At 38.8% G+C, this 12,822-nt stretch overlaps 4 protein-coding genes and 1 pseudogene across 5 annotated transcripts; 3 read left to right on the forward strand and 2 right to left on the reverse strand.

Annotated features, from left to right (window-relative positions):
* LOC104765308 lies at positions 12-1,135 on the reverse strand (annotated as a pseudogene).
* Positions 1,842-3,389, reverse strand: LOC104765319 (formin-like protein 3). Its single transcript, XM_010489016.2, has one exon. The coding sequence runs from the start codon at positions 3,212-3,214 to the stop codon at positions 2,135-2,137; it is 1,080 nt and encodes a 359-aa protein (XP_010487318.1). The 5' UTR covers positions 3,215-3,389; the 3' UTR covers positions 1,842-2,134.
* LOC104765330 (50S ribosomal protein L4, chloroplastic) lies at positions 3,533-4,921 on the forward strand. 2 transcript variants are annotated; one of them, XM_010489026.2, is made up of 2 exons: positions 3,533-4,423; positions 4,624-4,921. In XM_010489026.2, exons 1-2 carry the CDS (start codon positions 3,598-3,600, stop codon positions 4,644-4,646), a joined length of 849 nt encoding a protein of 282 aa, XP_010487328.1. In that variant the 5' UTR covers positions 3,533-3,597; the 3' UTR covers positions 4,647-4,921. The 2 variants fall into 2 exon arrangements, with proteins under 2 accessions (XP_010487328.1, XP_010487336.1); XM_010489034.2 differs by having other exon boundaries at positions 4,630-4,921.
* Positions 5,286-8,294, forward strand: LOC104765347. The gene is made up of 4 exons (XM_010489043.2): positions 5,286-6,621; positions 6,798-7,537; positions 7,643-8,020; positions 8,106-8,294. The coding sequence occupies exons 1-4, from the start codon at positions 5,472-5,474 to the stop codon at positions 8,208-8,210; spliced, it is 2,373 nt and encodes a 790-aa protein (XP_010487345.1). The 5' UTR covers positions 5,286-5,471; the 3' UTR covers positions 8,211-8,294.
* LOC104765358 (sugar transport protein 2-like) lies at positions 9,807-12,301 on the forward strand. The gene is made up of 4 exons (XM_010489054.1): positions 9,807-10,003; positions 10,524-10,843; positions 10,982-11,608; positions 11,721-12,301. The coding sequence occupies exons 1-4, from the start codon at positions 9,874-9,876 to the stop codon at positions 12,135-12,137; spliced, it is 1,494 nt and encodes a 497-aa protein (XP_010487356.1). The 5' UTR covers positions 9,807-9,873; the 3' UTR covers positions 12,138-12,301.

The raw sequence follows: 12,822 nt of genomic DNA on the forward strand, positions 1-12,822 counted from the left end.
AATCGAGTAAGAGCAGAAGGAAAATGAAAACTGATGTAAAACATATAACATTTACAGACACATAGGTTTATGTAGATATTACATAAGTAACTTTCACAAATAAGCAAATAAACAACGAGCGACCAAGACAAAGGGTTTATGAATGATAAAACTTTAAGAAGTAGATTTTGATCTGGTGAAGGAGGATGATGAGTTGATGAACTGTATACAGTCTTCTATGGCCTCTGATCTATGGCTGTCGTTGTTTATTGGGATGATGATTGACGGCTGAGATCTCCCGGAAAAAGAAGAAACCTTTGACGGTGGACATCTTTTCTTCTTCCTCAGCGCCACCAGACGCAAACCTTTTGCAAATTTGCATCCAAGATGCTTCATCAATTTTGCTGCCGTGGCTTCTGTTTTCCCTGGTAATCTTAATCCGCAGCTTGTTGTGCATCCCGGACTCTTACCATAAGGTCCCTTGATAGCGTTTTGCTTGGCCGAAGCATCTTTCTGAACCGGTCTACTGTTTTGGTTGGGCCGTTTTATCACAGTAGCTGACATATCGAGAGAGAGAGTGAGAGAGGTATGTGGAAAACAATATGAGGATATGAGAGATATTTATGGGATTGATGCTGAGAACAGTTAGTTGGGCTGATAGTTCAGGCAAAGACGGGAAAAGACATGATTAATGATGTATGTATATATCTAGAACATCATTACGCTGAGGCCATGATTAAGCACTCAAGACATAAACACATAAACAAGTAACAAAAAAGTGTAGCTTCAATATTATTTTAGACCCTATATATAAAGAGACTTGTAGTTAAAGTGGAGCTATAAATTTATAAAGACTGCTAACACCCAAGAGCAAAAAGAGAAGACTAGGTTTGGTTTTCCCTTTTTTTTTTCTTTACGGTCCACAGAGAGAATAAACCCTTTGTTTAAGTGAAGAAAAAGGTTAAGCAACCATTTGGTATCATTCTTCTTTGGTGATCACTCATGTGTGCACATAACAATCTAAAAAAGGGATTCTATTTGACTCCAGGAGAGGCCGATATAAACTTACCTTTATGGATCGCAGATTCCTTTCATGAGAGAGTCTGAGGCTACAATAAAAAGGAGGAAAAAAAGAAAGAAGAAAAAAACAAGTTAATGGTGGGCACAAGAATATGAGAAAGCATATAATAAACCAGGGAGTGTCAGGACATAAATAGAAGATCACAATCTGGAGAATGTAGACTGATTTTACATGTGAAAACATTCCATCGAGATCAGCACAATAATTCCGGCATGATAAGTCAGTGATTAGATGCAAATGGCATAAGATTGACTGACATCTATAGCAGATTACAAAAATGCCAAAAGGGAAAAGAATGCAATAGCAAAATTGCTCTGTTACAAGAGCACAATAATACTTATAGCACCAACCGTATACACATCATTTTACCCGAAACTTTCAGAGAGTACATCTTTTCTGTACTGTAATGAGCTTAAATCAAGACAAGACCCGCTAATCCAACTATGTCCCCCAATGCTTTTACTTCGAGACATGGAGATCATTGGTTCCAATATTACAACTCAAAAGAGAGAAATTCCTAACATTTAGCCATTTGATTTAGGTGATGGATGTACAAAAAGAGTAGGAAAATAAAACTCACACATTGGTTTCATCAAACAGGGAATGGATCCAGAGCCTTTAACCAGCCTGCATAATTATTCTGCAGAACTGCAGGGATGATACAGGACAGAGCGTACTACCACACCTAATCTGAGAATGGTTCAAACAATAAATCAACAGAGAAGGGATTCACATTCGAGCATTAACCCTAAGAACCCAACCTGATTCAACAAGTTGTAAGAAGAGAAAGAAACTAGAGATATATTAGAAACATGTACAAAGGTACAAAAGGTGTTATAAGTCTTGTTCTCCAGACACATACAGAAACCGAATAAAGAGAAAAGGTGCAACCAATCAATTCGCAAACGAGACATACATTAAAATAGACATATATCATATCCTTCATCAAATTAATATTATCAGCCATTTCTTTCTTGGTGATCTATAAACACCAACATGGATGGTAAATCTGATGATAGTAAAGCCTTAATATAAAAGTCACACACTTATGGAAATCAACAGCTTATTCCATCCTCAACATTCACGGCGATAATCACGGCCATAGCTGTAGTTTGGCCTAGCTGCAAAGTCGCTCTCAGACCTGTCAGCAGCACCTCTCTCTTCATCCAAGTTCAATCCGCCCAACGTCTTCTGTAACTGCCTGTGATCATAAGGAGAGTAATCCACTGGCGCAGATGGCCCACTAGGCACTCCGTAGCTAGACAATCTTGAGCCCGCAGGAGGAGCCTGTGGTGGCTTGTAATCGTTAACAGGAAAGGCATCAACGGGAGCTGATGGCCCACTCGGCGGTGGAGCGTAGTTAGAATAACGAGGAGGAATAACAAAAGGAGGCTGCTTGTGATCAACCGATGAGAAAGCATCGGCTGGAGCAGATGGTCCACCACTTGGCAGGCCGTAGTTGGAGGCACGATCGTACATTGAACGTGGAGGAGGAGGCGGGAAATAGTACCCGGAATAGTAGTGATCAGTGAATTGATAAGGAGACGGTGACGGTGACTGCGAGAATTCTCTGTAGTCACGCTGAGGAGACGGAGCTTGGGGAGGAGGAGGAGGAGGAGGAGGGGTAGGGGAGTAATAATGGTTGTTTGGAGGGGCAGAATAGTAATCTAGTGGTTGTGATTGAGGACGTGGCGGAGGAGGAGGAGGAGGATGTTGCTGCGGCGGAGGGATTGGTCTATCTTTGATCGAGAGCTTCAAGCGTATCTTCCCCTGAGGTCGAGCCGATGGACGAACCAGCTCAAGAGAGTTGATCAATTCCGGAATGATCGACCCGTCCGAGTCAATCAAGCGAGCTAGAGGAAACCTAACCGATCCAACGAGGGTTTTTGCCAGATCCGAAGAATTGGAATTGGAATGAAAAACCTCGATGTTGAGGACCGATTCGTGGACAGATCGGGTGAGAGGAAGAGTGATCCGCTCGTTCCACACCGGTTTGATGGATGCGGAATCGTCGGAACGGGTTGAGAGACGCTGGTCTTGGTCTAGGTACAGAACAACGTAGGGTTTCAGGTCACCGTTACGCCAGTTGACGTTCTTCAGGTGCTTAGCCGAGACGACGGTAACAATCAGGTCAAGTGGCTCCGACGAAGCCATGATGAGTAGTACGCTGCGTTTTTGAGACGCGACGGTGATGTTCGCGGTGGTCTTAGCTAACGTGCGCACGTATCTGTATCAAAAGGTGTCAGCTATATCATCAACTCTATCGTTGTATTGTATATCACAAAGTGTTTTAAAAACCTGCTGCGTAACCAAGAAACTTTTTGACTTTTGAGGTTGACTCATTCTTACTAGAGAGAGACAGCTGGAGTTATTCCTAACACGAATAGGGATATTAGTAACTTAATATCCAAACAGAAGACTAAATTCTCACCAAGCACAAAGATAGAGGCATTTTAAAGAGTGGATAACACTTTCAGTCTTCTTCTTCGTTGGGTGGGATAGGTCAAGGTCAAGGTCAAGGTCAGGGAACAACAACAATGGCTTCCTCTGCAACAGCTCCAAATTCGCTATCTTTCTTCTCATCTTCTCTGTTTCTGTCTTCCTCTCACCAAATCCCTAAAACCTACGTTTCCGTTTCGAAACTCGGCTCCGGCAGAGTATCGAAGCCACTCTCTGTCGCTTCCCAGCTAGCGACTCTACCAATCATCTCATTCGAAGGAGAGAAAGTTGGAGAGACGTATCTCGACCTCAAAACGGCGCCGGAATATACCGCGCGTTCCGTTGTTCACCGAGCCATCGTGACGGACCTGCAGAACAAGCGGCGAGGTACTGCTTCGACGCTGACTCGCGGTGAAGTTCGCGGTGGTGGAATTAAGCCTTACTCGCAGAAGAAAACTGGTAACGCCAGGCGTGGATCTCAGAGAACTCCGTTACGTCCCGGTGGAGGTGTGGTGTTTGGGCCGAGACCTAAGGATTGGTCGATTAAAATCAACAGGAAGGAGAAGAAGCTGGCGATATCGACGGCGATTTCGAGTGCTGCTTCGGCGGAAGGCGGTGCGATTGTGGTGGAGGAATTTGGGGAGAAGTTTGAGAAGCCCAAGACGAAAGATTTCTTAGCTGCGATGAAGAGGTGGGGATTGGATCCCAAGGAGAAAGCTATGTTTTTGATGATTGATGTTGATGAGAATGTGGCCAAATCGAGTAGGAACATTGGAACGTTGAGGATGCTGACGCCGAGGACGTTGAATCTGTTTGACATTTTGAACTCTGATAAGCTTGTGCTGACCCCTGCGGCGGTTGAGTTCCTGAATGCGAGGTACGGTGTTGATGCCTTGGAAGAAGAGGATGAAGATGACACTGAAGGTTAGTGTTTTCTTTTACAAGGCTCACTTGTTCTTTGAAAGGAATTGGCTTTTTTTTTTGGGGTCAAAATTTGATGCTTTTGATGTTTTCTGCTTGATCGTTGTTGTCTGGTTTCATTGCTTGAAGTAAGTAGAAATTTGATGTGTTAATATGGAAACGTTATTGTACATTTTGTTTTTGTGTGTGTGTGTGTTATGAAGGGTCAGAGGAAGCTGAAGAATGAGTAGCTCCGTAGTTCCAGATTGCTTCAAGTTGTGGCTTATGAGATTAATCTTCAGTACATGTTCTTACTCTTCTCAATGAGGTCTTCTCTTTCCTTTTTGTTTAACAACGAGAGATAAAAATGTGCATTTTGTATTAGAGTTTTTCATAGAGAGTATTATCCTCTTCTTTGTCACACTCCAACCACCCTCTATGATCATGAGTCGAATACTATCTTAAAAAATCCTTTAGAATGGAGGCTTCTCTCATTGATTAATATGAGTTGGTTTTATTGTTCTCTCCAGCCAAAACCGAAAAAGGTGGAATATATATTTTGTTGATTGTTTGTGCATCAGTTAAGATTGAAACACAAAGACTAGTTTCATACATAAGGTTTTGAAATTGTAACGACTAGTGAAGGCCTCTTAATCTCAGTAGTCGCAATGACACAGCTTTCAGTCTTATTTAATTGTGGGCTTTATGAATATGGCTCAATGTTTTAAAGAAGGGATATGAATATATAGGATGCAAAATCTATGAACGTATAGTATAGGGTCAACTACAAAAATATGGTGGTCAAAAGAATAAGATATTTGGAAACATCAAAACTGAAAAACCAACAATAACAAAAAAAAAAAAAGACCTCCAAAATTCTAACGGTTATGGTTTCAAATGTAAGCTTGACCTCTCTCTTTATCGATCAATTTATGCTTCTTTCTATTTTTTACTTTTCTTTTTCAATCAGTTTGATTCTTAGGGGAATAAAAAAAACAAAACCGCCATAGAATGCTTTGGATTGTTTATCTCACAATGGTTCTGAGAATTTAGTGCTGTTTTAAAAAAAGAAATGGGAATTGATGCGAAAGATGTCGGAACTCTGCTCTGGAAAATTCTCATATTTTCCACGAACACCATTTATACATACGTAACGAAATACCCCTTTGTCTCTGTTGTTTCTGCTGTCATCTTCCTCCTATACGTTTTCCTTCCTCGTCTTTTCTATTTCATGCTTTACTCTTCTCCATTGATCGCCTGCTCTGCTTTTTATCTTCGGAACCATCCAAGTTTCAAGCTTTTGAATCTCAATACGGATGATGATGACTTATCTTCTAATTCCCAAAAGAGATCATCTGAGGAAGAAACAAGGAAGGCTGACTTAAAGCACCAACGTAGTGTACGACGCAACGCCAGAAGAAAAGTTGAAGAGGTTGGCAAAGATTGGGACTCTTCCCAGGCTAGCGAGGATGAGAGAGACAAAGTCATTTTAACAACTCTCTATGGCGAAATCCCAAACGCTACAAAATCTCCCAGACTGCAGAAACTCAAGAAAGACAGATCCTTTCTTGTGTCCGAAGATTTCTCCTTTGAGTCTAGCCTTGACGAAGAATGTCCTTCAGCCACCGGTGACGTCTCCGTTGTGGATCCATCCGAGAGGTTAACGAGCGGTGGCGGCGAAACCGAGATAGAGTGTTCGTCTGATGATGAAGAGGAAACTAGCCGTGAAGACAAAAAGGTTGTAGCTTGGACAGAGGATGATCAGAAGAACTTGATGGAATTGGGAAACTCTGAGATGGAACGTAACAAGAGGTTAGAGCATTTGATTACGAGAAGAAGAATGAGGAGAGTAGTCAAAGTTGCCGCTGAGGGAAGAAGCCTAATGGATATGGAAGTTCCTCCAGTCTGTGTTGGACGAAACTATTTCGGTTTGGATCAAGACAACTACATTGTTGATGGGCTTCAGATGCCTGAATCTGCACCTTCTGTGTTATTATTACCAACAAAAAACCCCTTTGATCTTCCTTACGATCCACAAGAGGAGAAGCCTAACCTCTCAGGGGATAGTTTTCAGCAAGAGTTTGCAGCCAACCCTAATGATATCTTCTTCTGCCGCCATGAAAGCTTTTGCCGCAGAGTCTTCCCATTGGAAAATCAGCTTGACTCGAAATGGGAGCCGTGGAGAAACAAATCTATTGATGGTTGGCCTAGAACACAACAAGGTACATCTCTCTCCCATCACTCTGAAAAATGTTGTGTCTATAACTGAAATGAAGGAGTAACTCTGCTCTGATTTTGCTGATAGGCCTTTGGATCTGTACGATTGTAGTTATTACCTTTATACTTCATATATTAGACATGATTCGAAGTTCTAGAGTTTTGATTTATGAGCATGTAGGTAGCAATGATGGATTGGTTGGGGAGAAGCATTCTCTAGTGAAAGGAAAAGATCTAACAAGAGCAGAAGGAAATGATATGGAATCAGAACACAGCACAGAGATCGTTATGAGTGATTCAAGCTCATTGCTTTCTCCTGGAGAAAGGGAAATGGATTCTGACGTCTCAATTCAAGCAGACTCTTCTGGAGCATCCGGGAAACGAAATGGTGATCTTCTTCGAGTTGAAAACCCTCTAGTTGGTTTAGTTCCAAGAAACACTGGTTCGCTTTCGAGTTCGTTAGCAGCCGAAAGGCAAAGATACATGGAGCATTTTGGTTACAGCTCAAGAAAAGGTCGCAAGTTATCCGTGGAATCGGATCTCCAAGTTGAGTTTTCTGAAATCGGATCACCTCCCACTACAGTTGATGGGAATAATTCTTCTGATGAGGAGAAGTCACTCTTTGTTTACGAATCAGACACCGGGAAGGAGATTAGTGGTGAGGAAAATGAGATGATACAGAAGAAGCGCATTGTAGATAGAACCGCAGAATCTCAACTGTTACCTATGGGGAAAGTTGATCAAGATTTTAATGAAACAAGTTCTATAAGTTCTCCAGAAAATCATGTAGCCAAACATTTTGAGGGTCTGTCTGATGGTACAAATGTCAATGGAAGATCTGAGGATTCAGAGAGAGGATTGCATATATCTGAAGAGGCCAAAGTTACTCACATCAATGAAGTTATATCGAAACTAGAGGAGGTTATATAGTTCTTGTTCTTGTCAGGTTTTATGGAACGTGATTACTTTTTCAATGAGTTTCTCAAAATGTTGAATTTGAATTTATTTCTTGCAACGTTTTGACAGGACTCACAGGAACTTCTCCAAAACTCAACTGATGAGATGAAGATAAGTAACGACTCTGGTGAGCCTGAACCCTCTGAGAGAAGAACCAATCAAGAATCCGAAGAGCGTATTGAGGGAGGCCAATCAACACAAGAGATGATGCAAGAAAATGTTGAACCTCAAGTTTCAATTGTAACTAATGTCACATCATCAGACGAATCTGCTACTTCCCCAAGATCTGTGTTACCAGACATGGTGTTACCTTTAGAACAGACTTATACTCTTACTTCTGAGAGCTTGGAACATACATCAGCTAGTCAACCGGAACCTGTAATTCCATATTCGGAATCTCCTCAGAATCAATCAGGTGGTGATATAGTAACAGTTCTAGAAACAGAGGTTAGTTTCAATGGCTATTCTGTGAACTTGAACTGAAATGTACATCTTACAGAGAGATGAAGTGTGTTTTTTTAAAAAAAAACAGGGACAATCTGAAGCAAGAATTGAGGAAGCTACTGGAGTAGAATCTTCTTCAGATGCCATTGTGTCTTTGTTTAACACTCAACAAACTCAGGCGTCTGCAGTATAGAAAGCATATATAAGTTTCCTAGCTAAATTTCAGATTTTATATATATCATATAGTTGAAGAGTTAATGTTTTTGAATTTGATATAGTTGGTCATCAATTTGTTCGTTGATAATTAAGATAAAAAAAATTTGTCTTTTAAAAAATTTAATTTATAGTATATCTGATAACGATTGGTTATTTGTATTTAAAGTTAGATTTTTTTTTAGTAAATTACTGTCTTTAGTTAAAAATAGAGCAGATAAGAAGATAACTTTGTCAACAAGAAGGGTTTATAACAACTGGTTAGTTTTATCCCGATTCTGAAGCTCTACATGTATAGTATATTTCTTTTATTTAAAATTTTCAATAATAGCCATTAGCCAATCAATTTCTTAGAAAAAATAATAATATGGTTGACTGTTATTATTATTTATTTTCTTTTTAATAATGACTTTGATTATCATTTCTTGACTGAATTATATCGCATCTGTTATTATTATTATTTTTTATTTTTAATTCAGTTATGTTCATTGTCATTGACATGTGTAAGGTTTATCCATGTTGGCCGGAAAACTTGTTGATAAAAGAAATGATATATAATCTATTTTCTGATAACTTGTTTAATAGACTACGTACTGTCTAATTTAGACAGAACTCAAGATTGTCACATACCTATATATATGTTAGTTTAAGAATCTTTCAATTTCTAGATATATCATGAGATAATTTATACTTGTAGAATATGATATTCCACATATTCAAAGTTGGACGTCAGGATTCGTAGAATATGATATCCACAAATGACCCATAATCGAAAAACTGAATCTAACTATTAGATTAAAAAAGGAAAAAAAAAATGTTTTTTAGAAACAGTATTAAGCTTTCTTACGATTATATAGGTGTAAATAAATATATCATTTTTTCACGAATTAATCTCTGTTTTGTTTTTAACATGTGGATAATTTTTGGTCATGTTTTAAATTTTATCCAAAACTGTTTCATTTGTTTCTTCTTACAGAACACTTATCTTCTTTAGATATATCTTTGAACAATTTGTTTCTTAATATTGCTGTGTATAATTTTAGTAATCATTCCCTCTATTCTGGTTATAAAATTAATAATATAAACTAGAGTTATTCACACGCATTTCTTATAGTTTACCTAGACTTGCAAGTGTTAATACTTTATACTATGTAATTATAATTGAAACAAATAATACTAGTATACTACGGTTGATGTGTATGATCATATATATAAGTTATTACGGTGGAATATTTTATACGTCATTATCTTTTACCTAAAAAAAAAAAACAAGTTTATTCTTTTATCCATTTATTGATTGATTTCATTTAAAGATGGATCTAAGATTAAATCAGAAGAAAGATTGTCAAAACTTATTTTTATTTTACTTAAATGATAATACTTTTTGATATCAAAACACTTATTATCATCAGTAATTATCTACATTTTTCTTTTAGATAAAACTGGACCGAGTCTGTCGAAAAATCCGATAAAAAGATTCAGTTGCAAAATCATAGTTTATCCAAAAACCCTACCAGTCGTCTATAAAAGAAACGCATCTCCGGTAGACACATTGAGTTTTATTTACGATCCTTAGTTCACATCATTAAAAGAAAGAGCTTTACAGAGTGAGAGAGAGTTTATATTAGCAGTAGTACGTAACAATGGCTGTTGGTTCGATGAATATCGAAGAAGGCAATGTTTACCCTGCAAAGACAACTTTTCAAGTCTGTCTCTGCTGTCTGATTGCTGCTGTTGGTGGTCTCATGTTTGGTTACGACATCGGAATCTCAGGTTTCTTTTTTCTTCTTCTTTTATATTTTAAGGGTTATTATAGTGATCAGTTTATTTAACTAATAATAATAATCAAATATTGCAGGAGGTGTGACGAGTATGGACACATTCTTGATAGATTTTTTCCCACACGTGTACGAGAAGAAACACAGAGTACACGAGAACAACTACTGCAAATTCGATGACCAGCTTTTGCAGTTGTTCACTTCTTCTCTCTACTTGGCTGGGATCTTTGCTAGTCTTGTTGCTTCCTATTTCTCCAGGGCTTTCGGAAGAAAACCAACCATCATCCTCGCCTCCNCTGTTGGTTCGATGAATATCGAAGAAGGCACTGTTTACCCTGCAAAGATAACTTTTCAAGTCTGTCTTTGCTGTCTGATTGCTGCTGTTGGTGGTCTCATGTTTGGTTACGACATCGGAATCTCAGGTTTCTTTTTCTCTTCTTTTGTTTTTTATATTTTAAGGGTTGTAGTGATGATCAGTTTATTTAACTAATTAATTAATAATAATGGTTTTGCAGGAGGTGTGACGAGTATGGACACATTCTTGATAGATTTTTTCCCACACGTGTACGAGAAGAAACACAGAGTACACGAGAACAACTACTGCAAATTCGATGACCAGCTTTTGCAGTTGTTCACTTCTTCTCTCTACTTGGCTGGGATCTTTGCTAGTCTTGTTGCTTCCTATTTCTCCAGGGCTTTCGGAAGAAAACCAACCATCATCCTCGCCTCCATCTTCTTCCTTGCGGGTGCTCTCCTCAACTTGTCTGCACAAAACCTTGGCATGTTGATCGGTGGTCGTATTCTTCTCGGTTGTGGTATTGGTTTCGGTAATCAGGTAATCCATATCACACTGTATATCCATCTTTCCTCTGTTTTTATCTAGGGTTTCCTCTGTTTTTTTAGGGTTTTTTGCTCTGTTTTTTATGCCTTTTACATCAGCATCAAACATTGATTGAAACCAATGCTTTTGCAGACGGTTCCATTGTTCATCTCAGAGATTGCTCCGCCGAGATACAGAGGAGGACTAAGCGTCATGTTCCAGTTTCTCATCACCGTCGGAATCTTAGCAGCAAGTTGTGTGAACTACCTCACTTCCACGTTGAAGAACGGCTGGAGATACTCTCTCGGTGGTGCTGCTGTCCCTGCTTTAATCCTCTTGGTAGGATCCTTCTTTATCCACGAGACTCCAGCTAGCCTCATCGAGCGTGGTAAAGATGATAAAGGCAAGGAAGTCCTGAGGAAGATCAGAGGCGTTGAAGACGTTGATCTCGAGTTTCATGAGATCAAACGCGCCACAGAGGTTGCAGCAAAAGTGAAAAGCCCTTTTAAGGAACTCTTCTCCAAGCGCGAGAACAGACCCCCATTGGTGTGCGGAACACTGCTTCAATTCTTTCAACAGTTCACTGGAATCAATGTGGTTATGTTCTACGCTCCAGTCTTGTTCCAGACAATGGGTAGTGGTAACAACGCTTCTCTCATCTCTACCGTTGTCACCAACGGTGTGAACGCATGTGCTACCATTTTATCGATTGCCTTGGTTGATAATGCTGGTAGGAGATGTCTTTTAATGGAAGGAGCCCTCCAGATGACCATTACACAGGTTAATTTCTTTTTTTTATATACCTTGCTTGTGTCACATGACATGATATACAACATATTCTTACTTTTACTTGGATAACAATCTTTTTTACATTTTGATATTCTCTCTCCAGATGACAATTGGAGGCATTCTCTTAGCTCACTTGAAGCTCGTTGGTTCTATTACGGGTCATGCCGTGCCACTGATTGTATTGATCCTCATCTGCGTATATGTATCTGGTTTTGCGTGGTCTTGGGGACCATTGGGATGGCTGGTTCCCTCTGAGATCTATCCTCTTGAGGTGAGAAATGCAGGTTACTTCTGTGCAGTGGCGATGAACATGGTCTGCACTTTCATCATCGGTCAGTTCTTCTTGTCAGCTCTCTGCAGACTCAGATCTTTCTTGTTCTTCTTCTTCGGAGCAATGAACATTATTATGGGACTATTTGTGGTCTTCTTTCTCCCCGAGACCAGAGGAGTTCCTATTGAGGAAATGGCCGAGAGGCGTTGGAAGACGCACCCGCGTTGGAAGAAATATTTCAAAGACTAAATTTGTTTTTTTTCTTTTTTTTTTTGCCGTAGTATTTAATAATTTGAACATTTTCCAGAGTTTTTAGCTAGAGTTTGCCCTTTTAGTTTTTTTGTTTTCTTCCATACGTTCTCCGCTAATTTTAATAATTTGTAGTTCACATTGTTTAGATTATTAAGTCGAAAATGTTCATTGGATAAGTAACTCTTTAATAATAAAGAAAAGTAACTTATTCAGAATTTTATCTTTAAACAGTTTTTATTTAGAATTTTTGAAATTTCAATGAATATGCACAATTTTGCAGTTTGGGGATTGAATTGTTCTTGTTCAACAATAATTTCGAACTTCGGCATAAGATCCCTAATAAAGTGGCGACAAACCATCAGTAAGAAATTTGAGTGTATCAAAAATCTACTATATCCGGTACAAAGAATCATATGGACAATACTTGGGTTAGTATTTTTCTAATCATATCAATTTAGTTTTTTATTTTCGATAAAAAAATCAATTTTAGAGAATACTTCTACATACTTGAAATTTCTGAAAATATTTAAATATATTATTTAGTTACACAGAAGAAATTTCATTATCCTTGGGGATCAATAAGTCAAACTTTTTGGAAATTTATTAAGGTGACTAACTCGGTGCCATGTAACTGATAATACTTAATTCTAACATCAACACCAAACCAACACAACATACGGAC

Source organism: Camelina sativa, chromosome 3 (assembly GCF_000633955.1).
Source record: "Camelina sativa cultivar DH55 chromosome 3, Cs, whole genome shotgun sequence".
Taxonomy (NCBI): Eukaryota; Viridiplantae; Streptophyta; class Magnoliopsida; order Brassicales; family Brassicaceae; genus Camelina; species Camelina sativa.

What these genes read in the sequence shown, in the direction of transcription:
- LOC104765347 (XM_010489043.2), top strand. Translation starts at nt 5,472, where the DNA reads ATGGGAATTGATGCGAAAGATGTCGGAACTCTGCTCTGGAAAATTCTC. An exon ending in TTATATCGAAACTAGAGGAG is followed by an intron (nt 7,538 to 7,642) that starts GTTATATAGTTC and finishes ACGTTTTGACAG; the next exon opens with GACTCACAGGAACTTCTCCA. An exon ending in TAACAGTTCTAGAAACAGAG is followed by an intron (nt 8,021 to 8,105) that starts GTTAGTTTCAAT and finishes AAAAAAAAACAG; the next exon opens with GGACAATCTGAAGCAAGAAT.
- LOC104765330 (XM_010489026.2), top strand. Translation starts at nt 3,598, where the DNA reads ATGGCTTCCTCTGCAACAGCTCCAAATTCGCTATCTTTCTTCTCATCT. An exon ending in GGATGAAGATGACACTGAAG is followed by an intron (nt 4,424 to 4,623) that starts GTTAGTGTTTTC and finishes TGTGTTATGAAG; the next exon opens with GGTCAGAGGAAGCTGAAGAA.
- LOC104765319 (XM_010489016.2), bottom strand. Translation starts at nt 3,214, where the DNA reads ATGGCTTCGTCGGAGCCACTTGACCTGATTGTTACCGTCGTCTCGGCT.
- LOC104765358 (XM_010489054.1), top strand. Translation starts at nt 9,874, where the DNA reads ATGGCTGTTGGTTCGATGAATATCGAAGAAGGCAATGTTTACCCTGCA. An exon ending in GTATTGGTTTCGGTAATCAG is followed by an intron (nt 10,844 to 10,981) that starts GTAATCCATATC and finishes ATGCTTTTGCAG; the next exon opens with ACGGTTCCATTGTTCATCTC. An exon ending in TCCAGATGACCATTACACAG is followed by an intron (nt 11,609 to 11,720) that starts GTTAATTTCTTT and finishes TTCTCTCTCCAG; the next exon opens with ATGACAATTGGAGGCATTCT.